At 35.6% G+C, this 19,870-nt stretch overlaps 1 protein-coding gene across 1 annotated transcript; it reads left to right on the top strand.

The window, feature by feature from the left end:
* The first annotated feature begins 423 nt into the window (after positions 1-423).
* Positions 424-18,824, top strand: LOC133334895 (N-acylneuraminate cytidylyltransferase A). The gene is made up of 3 exons (XM_061543212.1): positions 424-427; positions 2,692-2,896; positions 18,653-18,824. Exons 1-3 carry the CDS (start codon positions 424-426, stop codon positions 18,822-18,824), a joined length of 381 nt encoding a protein of 126 aa, XP_061399196.1.
* Positions 18,825-19,870: the final 1,046 nt, after the last annotated feature.

The following is a 19,870-nucleotide window of genomic DNA, read 5'->3' as shown; positions in this document are numbered from 1 at the left end:
CTTTCTTCATACGTTAAGGTGATGGTTGACTTAACTGCTGCCTCCCAAATTCCTCCGAAGTCAGGAGCTGTCAGCGGAATAAAGTGCCTCTTTATTTGTTCATTTTGCAAAATTGGTGCTAATTTGGTGTTATTTCTGATAGACTCGGCATAATCTTTGCCCAACTGCTATGACGACCCTACGAAGTTCGTTCCGTTATGCAAATAATCTTCACAGTGCTGCCAGGAATGCCTTCATGACAACCCTTCATTGTCAAAATGGGTTTGTAAAAAATACATACCCATTTATCAATAACAAATTGTAAACAAATGTTTCTTCTTCTTTGCCCAACTGCTATGACGACCCTACGAAGTTCGTTCCGTTATGCAAATAATCTTCACAGTGCTGCCAGGAATGCCTTCATGACAACCCTTCATTGTCAAAATGGGTTTGTAAAAAATACATTCCCATTTATCAATCACAAATTGTAAACAAATGTTTCTTCTTGAAACAAATTATTTGTCTATTCTCAAATATTTACAATAATAGTCTCCTATAGAATTGCTGGAAGTGATCATGTAGAGAACATGGAATTCGTCTTACATAGGAGATGTGGAGTTCTTTTAATTAAAGGCCGAGCGATATTTTTTAATTATAGACCAGTTTAAGGTGGTCTTTATAGACCAATAAGTGTTGGAATAGAAGACCTGGAGGTATTCTTTTATATATAAGGTTTTGAGGTTTTACCTTCGGCATCAGGTCACATTCGGTAAGTGCGTTTTCGTTATGAAGCTCTCAATGCACGTAACTAGCTTTGATAAGTATCGAATATCAAAACGAATAACTATCGCAAAGTTTGAAGATTCGGCATTTTAAAGTGGGAGAAGTTCGGCCATATACAGTTTGTGGAATATTATAAAATGTTTTTAGTTTGTCTTTAAAAATAATCCTATAATATGGTTCATATTCGCTCCCAAATTATAAATATAGGTCAATTTTTTCGGATATACCCCATATAAGGGTATTTTGGGGTTGTTGAGCGCGCTTTTCAACTGAATTAGCTTCAATTTGGTATTTTGTAGTCGAATCAGGTAACAAATCTCCACACCAAAAATTATTCATATTCGCCCCGTTTTTGGGGTAGTCCCCATAATCTATTTATATTAAAATAGTTATCTAATTTGTTCCGCGTTTATGGTTTGGTTTTTAGACTCTGTCGTAATCATTTCACCTGCGGAGGATACCAAGATAAAAAGATAGAACGTAAGGTTTGATAATGAACTATAACCATTTAGACCTAGCCCCTGTGTGGGAGGTACCAGAAGGAGAAGACCGATATTCTCCATCTTCGAACTTGAACTAAGTTTGGAAGAAATAACTAAGTTTGGAATTGAACATTGGCCTGCAATTGTAAGGGTACATATGCACAGATTTAATGTAACAGCTCTTAAAATATGTAATCCAAAAATATACATTTACTTGCTGCGTATTAAATAAAAGCTCTAGAACATTTTGTTGCCTGTGGGCAACATTGGGCCATAAAGGAATTAACAACTTACTCAAATGTTAAATTAAAATCAAGTTGTTAAAAATTTGAGGATATAGCAAATCCGATTACAACATTTCACGATTTAGAGTTAAGATATAAAATAGGCATTTACAATTAAAAGACGGTCTACGTCGTCAACATTGGCCAAACTCTTCCCCCATAACTGTCAAAAACTATTTATAAAATACAGTATTTTTCGGTTAATTGATCCTACGGTTTATTGGTTTCGACGCTTAATTGAACAACATGATGGGGCAAAAAATATTTCATAGGAAAATAAATGTAAATTTTCTCGGATAATTAAACCCTGTTAATTGACTTTCCCGCTTTTTTGGTTTAAAATTCATGTCATCAAAAATAAATTTCCTTTTAATTTTCCCCAGTTAATTGCAAAATAATAATTGAAAAATAATCTGGCATTTTTTACATACATATTTGACATAATTTCTGAAAAATACTAGGTGGCCTCTCTACTAATTCAAAATATATGTTTATTGCTAGTTCCAATTATACGTGCTTACTGTAATTGAACAAACTATTCAATTAAGCGGGTTCGGATAATTGGTTCCTCGCTTAATTGAATAAAAATTTGTGCAAATTTTGATTTGCAATTAACCGAAAAATACTGTATATAGCAAACATATACAAATCTAAAACGGCAATCTGAAAACTAATTAACAATGTATTTAAAAATGAAATATACCTATAACTGAGCGAAAACCACTAAATTTCTATGCCAAATCCAAAATTGTTCGAGTTATATACTGATTTCAATATAAAAATCAAAAGAACAGTTGGACATGAACAAAATGTCATTGTAATTAAGAATCCTTCATGAAGGGACAGATAAGATAATGAAAAAACGTTGGAGCAATAACAAAACATGATCTTCTATTAAAAAACATTTGTTATGTGCTTGGGCCTGCATTGGGATACCAGTTAATACTTTTTATTGACATAAAATTAGTGGCAAATGTTTTTTACCAACCATATATTGATGCAATATTGATAAGGCAAAACAACGTTTGCTGACTCAGCTAGTATACTACATTTTTGTTAGAACACTACTCTTTATACTAAGTGGAAACACAAACTGTTCTCAATTTGTGTAGTCTATGTATTTTATAATGTCATTGGCCATAATGAAATATATATTTTTTCAGATGGGGCATTGGTGTACAGAAGAATGTCATACTTTGCACAGGACCATTCATCTTCTTTGGAAGCAATTAAAGAATTTTTGTACAAAAATTCTTTTGTAAATAGATTTGCTTTATTTCAGTGTACATCAATTTTCCTTAACAGACATTATATTGATGAGGCTGTTAGCAAGTTTCGAAGCAGTTCATGTGTCTTCGCAGTAAAAAGGTAAATAGAGCTTTAAATTATTCTTAATAACTTGTAAATTTTAACTTTTGCATTGGACTAAATTTTTTTATTCTTACTGCGACTGGTTTCATTTAACGAATTTAAAGTATTGTAATTTATAATGTACAGACAACATTAACATCAAGCTTTCAAGCATGATTCTAGGAAGTAATCCGCTTTTTTAGTATGGTCACAGTGTCACTTACTGTTTTCAGTTACATACGTATGTTTATTACTCTGTTGCCCTTGTTCCCCTTGCGTATTGCTGGTATGATGCAACAACATATTATGCACACATATGCCTTTTTTATACCCTCCACCCAAAAATCGGAGTGTACATTTTTAAAAAAAAAGAGCTCTGAAATTTTGCACAGACGTTGCTAGTTCTCCTAGGATGTTTGGTACTGGAAATGGGATATATCGGTCCACGTTAGTCCCAATATAACGGTACTCTTAATATTCGGTGTTTTGGGAATTTTGGAGACGTTTGCAACCGAATTGACTGTAATTTTGTATTTTGGGTTCTCATTCAATAGCACATGTCCGCACCAAAAATTATATATATATATATATATGTTTAGGCGATTCTTGATGGGTGAAGTGTTTGTTTTTATTATATAGCATATCTCCATACTGAACATTATTAATATTGACCCATGTTTCATATATACGGTACCTCCCAATATTCGGTATTTTGGCTCTAATTTTGTATTTAGGGTTTTCATTGTAAAGCACATACTTGTACTAAAAATTATTATTGAACCAAGTTTAATTGTAGCCCACTATATCGGTACCCCCATAATATATATATATATATAAAGCTAGAAGCTTGAAATTTTGAGTGTGGGTTGTTGTTGGTGTGTAAGCGTGAGATAAGGCTGGGTTTTTGGAAATTCGAAACGGTACGAAAAGTACTAAACTGTATCAAATATGGTACCCTTTGTATTATGCGGACGGGAAGAGCTAGAATTTGATTTGATATTTGGAATGTGGGTCACTGATGGAAAGTTTGAAAGATGTACAAAAGGGTTTTTGGAAATTCGACCTATAAGTGTACTAAAAGTACTAAACTTTACTAAATTTAGTTCTAATTGTATATATATTGCACATATAAAACTAGAATCTTGAAATTTTTTATGGAATACAGTGGTGTTGATGTATGGAAGTGGTGTTGATGTATGGAAATGGATTAATATATTCTTACTTATGTGTATAAAAAATACTAAATGGTACTAAATTTGGTACTATTTGCATTTTGTTGAGCGTAAAAATATGGAATTCTCAAAATAGGGATTAGGAATACTATTGGAGTAAAAGATTGAGGTAGCTTTAAAAATGTGTATTTAAGTGTACGAAAAGTACTAAATAGTACTAAATTTGGTGCAAGTTGGATTTAGGTGAACAGCTAGAGCTGAAGTCTTCAAATTGGGTATTAAATGATTGTTGGAGTGTAGGATCGAAGTAGTTTAGAAAATTCGTACTTATTGGTACGAAAAGTAATATATGGTACTAACTTAAGTACAATTTGGATTTTGCTTGAAAGGTTAGAACTAAAAACGTGAAATTTAGAATTAAGATTACTGTTGAAGATTGGCCTATAGAGACATCTTTGAGAATTCATATTTATGTGTACAAAAAGTACTAAACGGCACTAGATTTGGTACAATTTGGATGTGGGTGAAGGGAGTAAACTGGAAACCCAAAATTTGGAATAATGATTGCTGTTGGAATCTGAAAGTGTTTTATGCGAGTACCTGCCCATAGGCCTACCTCGCAGTGGCTGGGCCACAGGCGGATATGCGCCCACCAGACCACCAGCGCACCAGCACCAAAGTGCTGTACCAATTGGAGAGCATGCAGAAGGCATAATCTGCCCCGTGGTGAGGGGCGAAACCACAACCCCCGCGAAACTCCCCAGGGGGCCACACAAACTGTCAGGCTGGATCGACAGATCAAGGGGCACCTGACAACCGCGGTACGGAAAACCTCCGCTCAGGCTCGAGACCGAAGCCTCTCCCAGTTCGACACAAGTCCGGGCTGGTATCCCAAAACAAAAATAACAACGGCAACGGCAGCAAATAACCGCTAGTGACAAGGAAGACCTTGCCACAGGCAGTGTCCTCACGGACTGCACAAAGGGCCCAAGGACCGCGACAACGGACATCACAAGACAAACAATCAACGAAACTGCCCTCACGGGCAGCCTACACGACATCCACAACCGCAGAAGTGACTTCCGCGAACCTCCCGCGATGCGGAACTACAGCAGAGCACAGCAGCCACATCTCTCCACCAACAACCGCACCAACGCCAATTGGCGCACAAACCCACCACCACCCGGTGCGACCGACCAAACCCAACTGCAAGGGGGCTATGCACGAGGACCACCTCTGCTAAGTACTGTCCTTCTCCTAAATGCTTCACGAGCAAAACTACTTAAACAACTAATGATCCGATCGTCTACAAGTGCCCTACTGAAATCCCACCCCGCCCCTCCATCTGATATACCCATACTTGCTAAATCTCTAATGTCATAATAGTAACAGCATTCCGTCAGAATATGCTTCCAGTCCTCAGTCATCCCGCACCCACATAAATCCGTCTGGGCAAGGCTTCTCTTATGCAGAAAAGCATTGAGAGAGCCATGTCCCGTCAGTACTTAAGCCGAAGCGAAAGTCTTGTCGGTCCACTACGAACGTGGCGTCACGAATAAATTCGTAACACACCCTCCCTTTGTCACTGTTCCTCCTATCAACTCCACCTATCAACAACACAAACCCGGAGGATTGTGCTGTACCGCCTACTCTCCCCATCCACCAAATCAGAAGGCTTGAGCCAATCATCCTCATCCAACTGCAAACCACGCTTAAGCTTGTACATAATAGCCCTACATCTCACTTCAAGATCAAGCGGCGCGGCGCCAAGCAGCACCTGCAACGCCTCTTTTGAAACAGTACGACACACTGGCAAGCACGCTAACATGACGACCCGCTGAAAGGAACTTCTTCTGCCCAAAGACAGAAGAGGCAGTTCTGTACCATATAGGTGCACCATAAGTTGCGCAGGCAACAAAAAGTTCTGATTCGCACAGAACTCAAGCCCCAATCAGTCCCCAAAACACGCCTGATGGTCCCAACGACCGTTGTCAGCTTCTCTTTCAACCGATCGAAGTGTGGAAGAAAATTCAAACGCTCTGACACTGTTATTCCGAGATATTTAACAGTACACGAATACCTTATGCCGCGTTCACCAGCTCGAATGCAGGGAGGACGGCTGCGTGCCAACCTGCCTTTCAGCAGCATCAGCACCGTCTTCTCGGTAGCCACCTCCACTCCAACTCGGTCACTCCAAGCCTGCACAATCTCCATAGCCTGCTCACCACGATTTTCCAGTTCAAGGCGACTATCCCCTTCAATCATGATGAGCAAGTCATCCGCATATGCACAGACCTTGAAGGAAGCAGTTAACTACCGCAGCAGGGGATCCATCATAATGTTGCATATACATGGACCACAAATGGAACCCTGTGGGCAACCCCGCTGCACATCCCTCCAGACCGAAGCACTGGCTCCCACGACACAAGCCTTCCTATCCCGGAAATAACTTGCCCAAAGAACGATATCCCTACACCCAACCTCTGACATCCTTGTGAGCACGCTATCCCATAAAAGGAATTCAAATGCGCCTTTAGAATCCACAAATATGCCAAGGACATATTTGGAATTTGACCCGCTCAGGCATCTTGCACATGCCACAACTTCTTCCTCGGTAAAACCGATCTGATTCAAGGACGTACCTTCGCTGTAGCTGTCCTTAAGCCGTGCCACCATAATCCTCTCCAGTACCTTTCCAAGCACTGGGAGAAGGCTTATGCCCCGATACGAGCGAGGATCACTCCTAACCCGATCAGGCGACTTAAGTAAGACCACAACTCGGGCACACTTCCAAGTACGCGGGAAGTATCCATGACGAATGCAGCTGGAGAAAACGGACTCGATATATTCCGGCATAACCTTCCAGATGGCTTTCACCATCCTTCCAGTCATACCATCCATACCTGGCGATTTTCTACTTCTAACTCGGCAGATACTGTCCACAACTTCTATACGATCCAAACCCGGAGGCTCCCTCATTTCATCAACAAAAGGAGGAAATGATGGAGTCTCCGAATCTGAAAAGAATGTTCGCAACAAAAGCCCTACGCTCTCCCCCCACCCCGAGGTGGTTGTCGCAGAGCTGCTACGCAACCCCTGTAGGTCAACCTGTCTCTTAGACCCTCCATGCCGGCACACACGGTATACTATACCCCATGGATCATCTCCATTGTCCCGTACGAATCTCCTCCAATTGTCTTCTTTACTCCTAGACAGCTCGTCTTTGTACGTACTAAGAACAGCAAGGAACTCGGATTTTTGCTGCGCTAAATCTTCCGCATTGACACGCCTGGCTCTTTGGAAGCGCCGCCTAAGACGCCTGACTTGCCGCCGCCTGGTAGTTAGCTCGCGGGTCCACCATTTGACCTTACTCGGCTTAGCCTGACGGCGTCTACCGAGGAGTACGTCATTGACGCTGCTCATCCACTCGTTCAACAAGCTAACCTAGTCATCTATGGTCCGTGCCCTAAAGTCCACAAGTGGCAAAGCCAACTCCCTGACACAGTTCGCATAATGGTCCCAGTTCACATCTCGTTCCGTCCAACCCCTGAAACGCTCAGTTCCCTGCGTACGTCCCCTCGGAGTGGCCAAAATCTCAATGAGGTTATGGTCACTCACCCCGGAGGGACCATCAAAGGTATACAGATCCGAGGGCTCATTTAAGATATCGACGCCCCTCGCTAACACCCATTCACTAAGCGCTTCTCCTCGGATGCGATTCCGATGACCAGATGTTGACCTGGTCATCTTGGAGAATCACAGCGAGGAGGTTGCGTTCGCGTCTAGCCCTAGGATTAGCGGACAACTACTCTCGAGGAGTAGTACCGTATCCATATACCTTAAATATGGCTCCAGAGGTGAGCTGAATTGGCAGTAGATGCTAGCCAGCAACATCTTCCCTCCCGCCCATTCAACGGACACACACACCCCCTCAGGTTGGCTACTGTTGCTGTTGGAATATAGAATTGAGATATGGAAGCATAGTACTATGTGTACTAAATGGTACTATATTTGGTACAACTTGATTATGTGTGAACGGATAGAGCTGGACTCGAGAATTTTGGAATTAAAATTACTGTTGGAGTATAGGATTGACATAGTTTAGGAAATTCTTAATTATAGAAACAAAAAGTACTAAATGGTACCAAATAGTTTACAAATTGTATATGTGTGAACGGATAGGACTGAGATACTAAAATTTTGAATTAATATTACAGTTGGAGTGCAGGATTGAGATATGTCGGTAGCTTGTGTACTATATGGTACAAAATTTAGTACAATTTAGAGTTGAGTAAACGGAAAGAGATGGAAAACTTAAACTTGGAATGAAAATTACAAAATTAAAGTAGTATTGGAATTGCGTACTTATGGATACGAGAAGCACTAAAGGGTACTAAATATGGTACAATTCGTTTTGTGTAAGAGGGAATCTTAAAATTTTGAATTAAAATTAAGTTTGGAGTGTAGGATGACCAATAGAGGTATTTTTTAAAATGCGTAATTATGTGTACTAAATCGTACTAAGTTTAATACAATTTAGATTTGATTGAAAGGATAGAGATGGAAAACTTATATTTTAAACAAATACTGTTGTAGCACAGGATTGAGACAGTGTTGAAAATTCGAACTCAAAAGTATGAAAAGTATTAAATGGTACTAAATATGGTACAATTTTGGTCTATGTGAATGGATAGACCTGTGATCCTGCAACCTATGATTAAAATTACTTTTGCAGTGTGGAATTGAGGAAGTTTTAGAAACTCGAAAAGTAATACGAAAAGTAATAAATGGTACTAAATTTGGTACAATTTTGATGTTGGTGAACGGATAGAGTTGGAATATTTAAATGGGGACTTAATGGTATTATTGGAGTGCATGCCTGAGGTAGTTTTCGAAATTCGGAAATAATGAGTTAGAAAGAAACTAAATTTTGTGCAATTTAGACTGGTGGAATTAAGATCACTGTTAGAGTGTAGGATTGATGTTGTTTAAAAAAATTCTTACTTATGAGTATGAAAAGTACTAAATTTTGTACAATTTGGGTGAATAGATAGAGCTGGAATCCTGAGATTTGAAATGTAGATTATTATTTAAGTGTAGGATTGAGCTATGGAAATTCGATTTATGTGTACGAATAGTACTAAATGCACTAATTTTGAACAGTTTTCATTTGGGTTACAGAGAGAGTAGACTAAATCTGGTACAATTTAGTGGACAGAAAGAGCTGGAGTTCATAAATGTGGACTTACGATTACTATTTGATAGCAAAATTGGGGTACATTTGGAAATTTGTACGAAAAGTACTAAATTTGGTACAATTTGAACTTTGGTGGAATTAAGATTACTGTTAAAGTGTAGGATTGATGTAGTTTTAGAAATTTGTACTTATGAGTATGAAAAGTACTAAATGGTACAAAATTTGGAACAATTTAGATTTGGAATTTAGATTAGTTAACGTGTAGTATTGAGCTATGGAGACAACTTTGGAAACTCAAATGGCGGGTATTTTGGTAGTTAAGTATATGTACCCAAAATATTCAATATATATTCCCGCTTTGGTACAGTCCCCTTATTAAGTAATTATTTTTTTCTTACGTCCGTTTCAGTATATTCAAGGTCCTAGGGATTGTTTGCGAGTTTAGGCATTAATTTGGTATTTTGAGTTTTAATTATGCTACAGTAGTTTTCGCTTGTGGACTATAAGCGAATTAGGACTATATCCGAATATCATTTTAAGCCCTTTAGTGGGCTTAAAATACGCAGTATGTGCAAAATATTCGATAACAAATAATCATTCCCAAGAATTGACATAATTCCATAAAATTAACATATTTCAAGTTGTTTCAATTGTTTTCTGTTGACATGTAGAAAAACTTGGCATAAAATAATAACGTATCTACTTTTTTAAAATAAAACTAAAGTTTATTAAAACAAATTCATATATTTATTAAAAATTAAATCAATAGTCTAAGCAATAACATATTATTTATTTTAATTCAAATGCTTTGAAAGCATATTGTATTGAAAAATGTTCAATTTAAAGACTTTGGAGGATTAAATCAAATGCGAATTGTTTACAATTTTTAAAAGAATTCTGTAATCTTAGTACGCTTCTTTTTTATGGAATTTACAACAAACGAATCTATTTTTACATAGAATGAGTTCAATTTCGTTGTCTATACAAAATGCTCTTTTTATTTCAATGGAATCTTCAACTTCTTTTAAACTAACTTTGGGTTGTTCGCATTGAAAAACTTCAGCAGTGGTTTCCTCATCATGAATATTATTGTGACATTCTTCAACAGATTTTTCCGAAACCACATCGTCGAAAATATTATTTTACATTCCATACCAAATCAGTTCGCCATCACAATGATGATATTCTGAGGAAAACGGCCAGTCACTACTGCATTCTGGTGATTGCCTTTTCTTTGGTGCAATGTTTTTAGATTACACGAATTTGAAGTTTTTTAATTTTAGAACCATTTCATATTAATTTATAAACTGTTGATTCGTCTACTTTGTATTTGGCGCTCAATTGTCCGCATTTCAATCCATTTTCTTCATAGTCTTTGAATAATTTCAATTTTTTCTCCATACTTTATATAACGCGTCTACGCGTCAATTTTTGACTTTTTTAAATGTTGCATGAAATCTAAATGCCATGCAAGTTTGAAATATGGACTACATGAAATTTTTTTCTATGCAATGTTAGTTTTGCATGCAAAGAAAATATGGCCTTTAAAAGAAAATGGAGTATAGGCGAAGTGGACTATAGAACAAATAATTTATATGAATTTGGAAAAATATTGTCAGTAAATAGTAATGTTTTCGCTTGCATCCGTTTTTGACCTTTAAGCGTAATGGACTATAAACGAAAAGTACTGTACAACTTTGTGGTATAAATTTTCATCACCTTTCTGATTTTTGTCCCATATTAATTGTTAATATTTGTCGCCTAAAACAGAATACCACCGGCAAAGCTAGGCAAATCGTTTCCAAATTTAATCCCCATTAATATCAGTTTCCCTTAAGCTTGAAATGCTTTGTAGGATACATATGCCAATAAGCATATCTTATTGGCATATGTATCCTACAAAATATTTCTAGTTTGAAAACTATCTAGCGTGGAAGAAATAGTCGTCTTGATGTAATGTAAGTTCGTGACGTAACCACAGTTCATTGGGATTCGATTGTTGTTTGTATTAGCTTGAACGTAAGACAATATTGACATAAAATCTGTGTGAGTAAAGCATTAAAAATATATCGCGATCATCGTCTTAGAAGACTCATAGGGGAATACAAACATTAATGTGCATAGATATGATTGTAGTTCAGTATTTTTCGGTTAATTGACCCTACGGTTAATTGGTGTCCACGCTTAATTGAACCACATGATGGGGCAAAAAATATGTCGTAGGAAAATACATGTAAATTTTCTCGGATAATTAAACCCTTCTAATTGATTTTCCCGCTTAATTGGTTCAAAATTCATGTCATCAAAAATAAATTTCCTTTTACTTTTCACCTGTTAATTGCATAATAATAACTGCAAATAATCTGTCATTTTTTACATACATATTTGACATAATTTAATTCAAAACATAAGTTTATTGCTAAGGAAAAACTGCGAGAAAGCGTAATTTGTATTTGACATTGGATTTTTTAAATCATTAGTAGTTCCAATTATACGTGATTACTGTAATTGAACAAACTATTCAATTAAGCGGGTTCGGATAATTGGTTCCTCAGTTAATTGAACAAAAATTTGTGCACATTTTGATGTGCAATTAACCGAAAAATACTGTATACAAAAGTGCATTCTGCATATGTCATAGTCGACTTACTCTTTTTTATTTACTAAATTACGTAAAAATAATATTTACGTATAAACATATTTTATTATAATGATAAACTACAATAATATACATTAAAAAACAAACTCTTTCAAAAACAAAAACTTAAAAATTACAATTTATATTATATATAAAAAGTTAAAAAAATATTAAATGTATATACCCTACATTCAATATTTTTATCTTTTTAAGTAATTAAATCGCATTAATGTATCATATCATTGAACTTGGATCCAATTTTCAGTGCCATTATAATCAATTCTGCTTCCCTTCATTGTTGAAATGCCCCATAAAATTTTGACGTATAAATTCCCCTTCACCTCTTCTTGGATTGTATACGCTTACCACATTTTTAATATGTTTAAGCGGACACTAACTTGGTTTATATATTTCATCGTTTTGAAATAAAAAGTTAACATATGGTTGATTTTATAAATTTTCTGATCTTATTTGAATTGGGGACAAGAAAATTCTAAATTTGAAAAGAATGTTCAATGACATGTCGAAGTCTGGAGGGTCTTACATTATACCTTTATTTTTTCCTTTAATTGGCATGGAAAGGCCTTATTAGGTATTTCTTCATAAGAAAATATCATCACCAACTACGTCTTCGCTATGAACGGTGCTCAAGCTGCTTTAAGGATATATCGTAGGTTCGTGTACACAATAATTTTTACGAATTATTACAAAAGTGGACTTTTGGGTAAACAGTCGAGTAAAAGAGAGTGAATTGATAAAGCAGATTTTCTTAACCATCGTTTAGTAGGATATGGGTCTATGCTAAAATCAAAGTGAAATAAAAACAAGTGAAAAAGCATTACGTTCGCTCGGGCCGAACTTTGGATATCCTCCACCATAGGCATACTGACAGATACTTGAAACTAAAATGTAGGGAACATACCAAAAATTGAACTTGTACCGATAATTCAACAAACCGTTTGATGTACACCAAATACAAACTTCATCAATTTTTAATGAAAACCCCAAAGCGTGGACTGATACTAATAACGCATGGTAGAATATACAATCATCAAACTACTGACATATGTTAATTTCGAACCCAATATTTTTGTTTAGTGTCTCAATTCTTTTCTTCAGGAGGTATAATTATATTGGGGAGATGCCTAAATGCTGGCCGATATATTTCATTATTGTTAGGTTCAATTTTTTTATCACGATTTCCTAAGAAAGCGGAATGATTACAACCGATGGCTAAATTATCTTAGAATTGCATAGGGTAAAACTGACTATTTCGCCTATATGGAGACAACCCCTACACACGGAACTATTCAGCAAACTATTTAAATATGAGAATGGGGTTATATGGGAACTACCCCTAAAAGAGGTCGAAAATTAATAAATTGCCGGAAGATTATAATATATTAGTGTCAGCCTTGGAAGTTCGATCGGAAAATGATTTAACACTGGAAATTGTTAATGAGAAATTATTGGTTTAACAAGAAGCTGTGTTAAAAACGAGAAACAATAAACCAGGTTATAACCCCAAATGTTATCTGTGTGATAAAAATGGCCACATAAAAAAAATGCAAGCGACGTCAAAATAAGCAGAAAGAAAATGCATCATATGTTTCAAAATTGGACTCAAATGCGTGCTTCGTCTCAAAACAAAAATAACTGGTTCATTGATTGTACTGCTACAGCCACATGACATCTAATGAAAGTTTTTTCACGGAACTTAATAAAAATTGTGCTAGTGGTGGGTATCTGGCTGAAGGCACGAATTTGAAGTCCAATGGAGTGGGCGATGGAATTTTCTTTGGTATACATAAAGAAATTAAGATGAAAAATGTCCTGTTTATACCGGAATTGGAGGGAAGCATATTATCAGTCCCGAAATGGATAATGCAAGGCTTCACAGTAAAATTCGGAGGCCAACAGTGTTTTATAACTATCAAAGATGAGTTGTATGCAAGTGCAATTCTAAACGGAGGCCTATTTGTTATGGATGAGAGTCATTGGTGATGTTGACGTCGTGCATTCATACCTGGCACCGTCGATTTATAAATCGTTATATGGGTCGTGATATGGATACACCAGAGCAGAATGGTGTAGCTGAAAGAAAAACAGAAGCCTGATGGAAATGGCAAGATGCATGCTTTTGACGCGAATGGCAGAAGCTTTAAAATAATGGGCAGAAGCGGTTAACGCAGCAAATTACTTACAAAATGGACTACCGTCGGCAGCAACTTATTTAACACCTTATGAGGAGTGGTATTACAAAAAGCCAAACATGATGCTCTTTCAAGAGAATATATCTTCGTGGGATATTGTGATGAAACAAAGGGGTATCGTTTATTATGTCTCAGCAATAATAAAAATATCATGAGCAGAGATGTTTTTTTTTAAGTCAAACGTTGAATTTACGGAAACTGTAGTCAAAGAAAATTATGAAATCGGAGAAGGATCAAATGATAATGAAGATGCTAAAAATAACATAGCAGTGGAGTACATTATAAACAGTTTATAATGTACTCCACATTTACTACATGTAGTCATGGGAGTTGCAATCTTACATAATCTGCAAACGTCATTTTTCACCATATACAACCCAATGATGATGTGTTACTGGGATATGGTGTATACCTCCAATTTTCCGAACTTTTGTAACGAGGGGCGTTAGTCACTTCGATTCCACCATTATTTGAAACCTGATTGTCAGCGTCTTTCGAAAGCCGTCCTCTTTTTCGTGGAACATTTGATGCCGAAGCATTTGACGTTAATAATTCCTTTGCTATTTCCAGTTGAAAGTTTATTAATCTCATATGAGATCCCGTTTCGTTAGCTGTTACGAAATCTTTTCGATAAAGAAGCCACACATTTGTGACACACGAACTCAAACACCAGTAAAACATGCGCATATACCAATTTCTAGAACGACGGTTCACTTTATACAGTTCTGCAAGTATATCGGCTAGGTCAACACCTCCCAAGTACTTGTTGTAATCATGTACAATAGCTGGTCTTGGGATGTCAACATATTTTTTTCTTTTCCACTCCAGCTTTTGCATAATCCAAGAGGTTCTGCTCCAATATATGAAGATGCCAACTGAACTTCTTCTCCGAAGTTCATCATCTGCAGTCAACTTACAGTTTCCTAAACGGTTCTTCCGTATGGTACCAACAGCCAGTATTCCGTCCTCTTTTAGAGCTATGAGAAGGCTTATAGATGTGAACCAATTGTCAAAATATAACTTATAATTCTTTTGTTTTGGCATACATGGCAAAATCATATATTATCCTTGAAGATACGGCTCGTGTAAACATTTTAAAGCCCCATTTATGAGGTTTGGACGGATTGTACTGTTTATATACTGAACGACCTGTAAATATTAATTTTTTAAGGCAGTCTAAGAGAGGGCGACATTTGTAAAGTTTATCATATTTTGCATCATTTTTGTTATGTTGTTTGCTGTTGTCATTGAAAATCAAATACTCCTTGATTCGCTCAAATCGGCTACGTGGTAAAGATTCTCTTACATCAACAAACTGCGATTCACCCTGACTATTTTGCAAAAACAAAATACAAATGGTACCCCAAATAAACCGCCAACACTACTGAAGTTGTAGACACAGGCACGGTTAAACTGTTTGGTTTGTTGCTGTATACTAGCAACACCAACAAAGTCGTTGTGTGCATTTGTCGCGATGTGACAACACACAACAGTGGAAAAGCAAAGGGTTTGAAAGGTTTTTTGTATAGAAGCAATAGCTTCTGTGGAGAATATCCCAACAAAAAACTAAGGGAACTGATGAGGATCAGTGGCGTGATCCGAAACTATAGTCTTCCCTGCCATACCCCTCGGCAAACAATGCCATACATTCCCCACTAATAAATAGTTGTTTTTTTTTTATAAAGACAACAAACTGAGATTCAGCCTGACTGTTTTGCAAAAACAAAAAAAAGGTATTCATTTAGTTTTGCAATAACATTTTGTTTTGTAGGTAATTTTAATATTATTATTATATTAAAATAATTATTATTATAAAAAATTACGAATTTCAGTATTCCGTTTTCTGTTTCCCTCCATGGTTCTACCCAATATTTCTTCATATTGTGGATAGTTTAACGAATAAGGAATGAACAAAATAGTTAAGCTTGATTTTTTCAAACAGAATGACACATAGCATTTTTTGGGAAACCCTATTGAAACATGGGAAGACCTTGTTCATAAAAATATGAACATTAGTTTAGGATTTCTTAAACATGTCATAAATAATATTTTAGTATCAGAACTAATATGTAATCAGTCTTATAAATATATCTGTGTGTGCATGTATACACATAAGGGATGATAACGCTCCATGCTGCTGAAGACGCATAGCTAATAAATGATATCTCCATAAATATGCGCTCAGCGGGTGAGTCAATAGAGATCACTACAATGTGGTTTAATGTGTGTATGAGCTGATAATGAAGAATTAATAATAATAAAATAATTAATTAATAGCAGCCAACACAAAAATATATTGGTGCGCTCATTTTGTAACGCAAACAAATGAACACACTTATCTCAATTGTTATCTCTTATGTGTATAATATTAGGCTAAGTTGTATTAGTTTAGGCAGTTCTTAAGGAAGAATATTAAATAATAAAATTAGAATCGAATCAGCATTCAACCAAGATAGTTGTTTTGATTCTCCGGCTACATTTGGTCAATCGAGCCGGTTCAAATATTTCGATATATTTGTCACAAATATATTAAAAAAATATTTATTTGTGTAAAAAATATTTTTTCTCAAAAAGTCATTAGTATAAAAACATTTTTATAAATAAAATATTAAAAAAAAAAAACAATAAAGCCATAGGGGCAGCATTAAAAAAGCCTTAGGGGCAGCATTAAAAAAAGCCATAGGGGCTGCATTAAAAAAGCCGTAGGTGCATAAAAAAGCCATAGTAATAAAGTCATCAATAAACAAAATAAGTATTTTAGGACAAGCTTCAGGAGACGCTCGACCTGGACAAACCACAGATGATAAACCGAAAGTTGGGAGATTGTTGGAAAGCTGAAGAAAGACAAACAGCAACCAACACAGCGGAGAGACACCACCTGAGAAAAAGTACGAGGAGAATAAGCGAAAGTGACGATGACATCCTGAGTAAAGCCGAAATAGAAGCTATCAAAGCCCTGGGAAATATGCTGATTAATCGTAACCATTAGTAATTTTAGTAATAATAATTTTAGTTATTCTATTTATAAGAAGAGGCCACGATATAAAAATAGGTTATTTACCGCCCGGGAGAATGTTCATCAAAATATGAACATGAGATTTGTGGTTTTAGTTTAGGATTTTTTTTTAAATTTCATAAATAATATTTAAGTATTAGTACTAATATGTAATCAGTCCTATAAATAAATTTGTGTGTGCATGTATGCACAACTCGTACTTTAATTCGCTGATTTTAGCCATTGTTAAAACACTCTTGTACGCTGGTGCGTTGAAATGTTGTCTCCCACTTTATCTTTCCATAGAATTCGTGACCTTCCCTTCCTACGTGGCACTTCTATAGGCAATTCCAACTACTCTGTTGGCCCATTAAAAGCCAATTACCTTTATGATTACAAATCATAAATCCCGTTATCTAGCACAAATATTTACCTTGAGTTACAATGGACAGGTATGAACGTAAAATAATATGGTTTAGGCAGAGTCCAAATAACGCACATCACAACAAACTCTGAAAAAATATTTTTTAGCGAATTTATGACATTTTAAATATTAATACAATACACTCACATGTTATTATTATTTTTAAATCATGAGATTGTGAAAAACTGTTTTGTAATTTTAACACTACTACTTCATATACGCAATTACAATTTAAAGATTAAAATATTATAAACTATCTAAAAGTAAATTATAAACTACCACAAGCATTCACACACAGCAGCTATTCAATTATTCCCTCAAAAATTGTTTCTTTCTGCGAAAAATCACGTCTTGTTAACCAAAGGAAAAGAGAAGAGGCTGAAGGACAGTCAAAAAGGACACAAAATCTGATAGTTTCTAATTTTTTTAATATATTTTATTTGCTAAGCCTATTTTTTGCCTTTCATTTGCATGGTTCCTACAAGTTCGTACTTCACTGTATATGGGAATTGCGATGAAAAATTCGAACGCTATCGAAAATAGCGGCGTGACTAAATCGACATAGTTTTTTTTTATCATGATGAAGAATAATGCAAAATTATTATACAGCGCTCATTAAGATGGAGGGTACAACAAGATATAGTACGTTAACATTTAACCGGATTTCGTTAACCCAGTGTCAGTTTCTTTGCATATACGTCAAATAAATCCACAACAACAAGTTAAAATGTTCTTAAGTTCGGCCCGGTCGAACTTTTTATACCCTCCACCATGAGGATGACAATCAAACTATTTAAAAATAATGGGGGCTCCTAGGAGAAAACTCACGTTAAGATGAACATGAAAAATTATTATATGGGCCTATATGGGGAGATTTAACAGCCAATGAGAATGCATAATACCAAATTATAGACAATTGGGTTGAAAAAAATATCCTAAATTCTCAAAACACCGGCTTAGATCAATATTAATAACTTTTAGTGGTAAGCAAAATCTTAGAAACAGTTTATACAAAATTTTGATTGAAACTTATACTAGCTTATAGGGTACCGGTGTCACAAAAAATATAACCAAAATTAAAAACAATATTAAATATTTAATGAATATGTATTTATAATAAATAGTTATATTCCAGGTCTCACAAATTAAAATGGATAGAGCATAACCGTTCAATAAAACCATTGAATTTTGATCCAAGAAGACGACCGCGGCGACAAGATTGGACTGGCGAACTTGAAGAAACTGGAATGTTTTACTTCTCAAATAGGCTTCTAGTCAGTCGAAACTTACTTCAAAACGAAAGGTAATATACATAACTATATTCATAAGAGTGTACATTCGTACATGCATATTATCATTGCAACCAACACGAAAATATTGTGAGTTCGAGAGCTACGTAATCCGCAAAATGTTTGCATTGCCAAACAACAAGAAATTAAACCATATTCGACTGCAGATTGGTTATATCGGTTTTTTGAAGGATATGAAACGTTATTTCGACGATTTCGTCGATTCCTGTAAATATATTTTACAATTTTAATATAACATTTTTTAACACATATGAGAAATTAAAAAAATCTTTTAAATTCCTTGAAGCTGAGGTTTGCAAGGTTATAACTCGCGAAATATGAACATATTGCATATAATTTAAATTCATTTCTATAAAATGAAGTGTTCTTGTCAAAATCTTAAAATATTGGTAATAAATAATAAGTTTGGTGGAAGATGTGATGGTGCTAATGTAAAAAATGGGTGAAAATGTGTTGAAGCCAACGAGTTTTTTGTGTTCCTTCCTGATTTGTGGATAAACTACACAACGCTCGCACATGTTATCCGTGATTAAGTTGCAGAATACCCCATGGACAATATTGTTCTAATATATGATTTTTCGATATAATCAATGGATCCACCCAAAATGGATGCTAACATTTTGAAGCCGGATTTTTCATATAATGGACTAAACTGATTATAGGATTGTAGAACTCGTGATTTTGCTTCGTTTAGTGTATATCTCGTGAATGTGCTCACCATAGCTTCGTTGCAATTGGGTCCCAAAGACGAAAATTTGATGCGTAAATTTTTATAAAAAACATATTTTTTGAGTCTAAAATTAAGAAAGTCCATTCAAATTCCGTGGAACCCCGCGTTTTTTTACGTGCCGGATCTAATGAGCCCATCCATGTTCAATTCTGCCCAATAAAACGGCGGATATAGGTACCTTGAATGTGGGAAAAACTGCAAAAACTTATTTGGACAAATTCGCGTACATAATCGCGTTTTTTCTTCGAAATGGTTTCACATACATTCATTCTTGTGTTATCATATTCGCGAATCTGTGTGGAAATAGGTCAAA

Source organism: Musca vetustissima, unplaced genomic scaffold, assembly GCF_032173495.1.
Source record: "Musca vetustissima isolate MV318-11 ecotype Yass unplaced genomic scaffold, APGP_CSIRO_Mvet_v1 utg66252, whole genome shotgun sequence".
In the NCBI taxonomy this organism is placed as follows: Eukaryota; Metazoa; Arthropoda; class Insecta; order Diptera; family Muscidae; genus Musca; species Musca vetustissima.
The sequence above is the reverse complement of the archived record's forward strand: the minus strand, read 5'-3'. Positions and strand labels throughout refer to the sequence as shown.

What these genes read in the sequence shown, in the direction of transcription:
- LOC133334895 (XM_061543212.1), top strand. An exon ending in TGTGTCTTCGCAGTAAAAAG is followed by an intron (nt 2,897 to 18,652) that starts GTAAATAGAGCT and finishes GTTATATTCCAG; the next exon opens with GTCTCACAAATTAAAATGGA.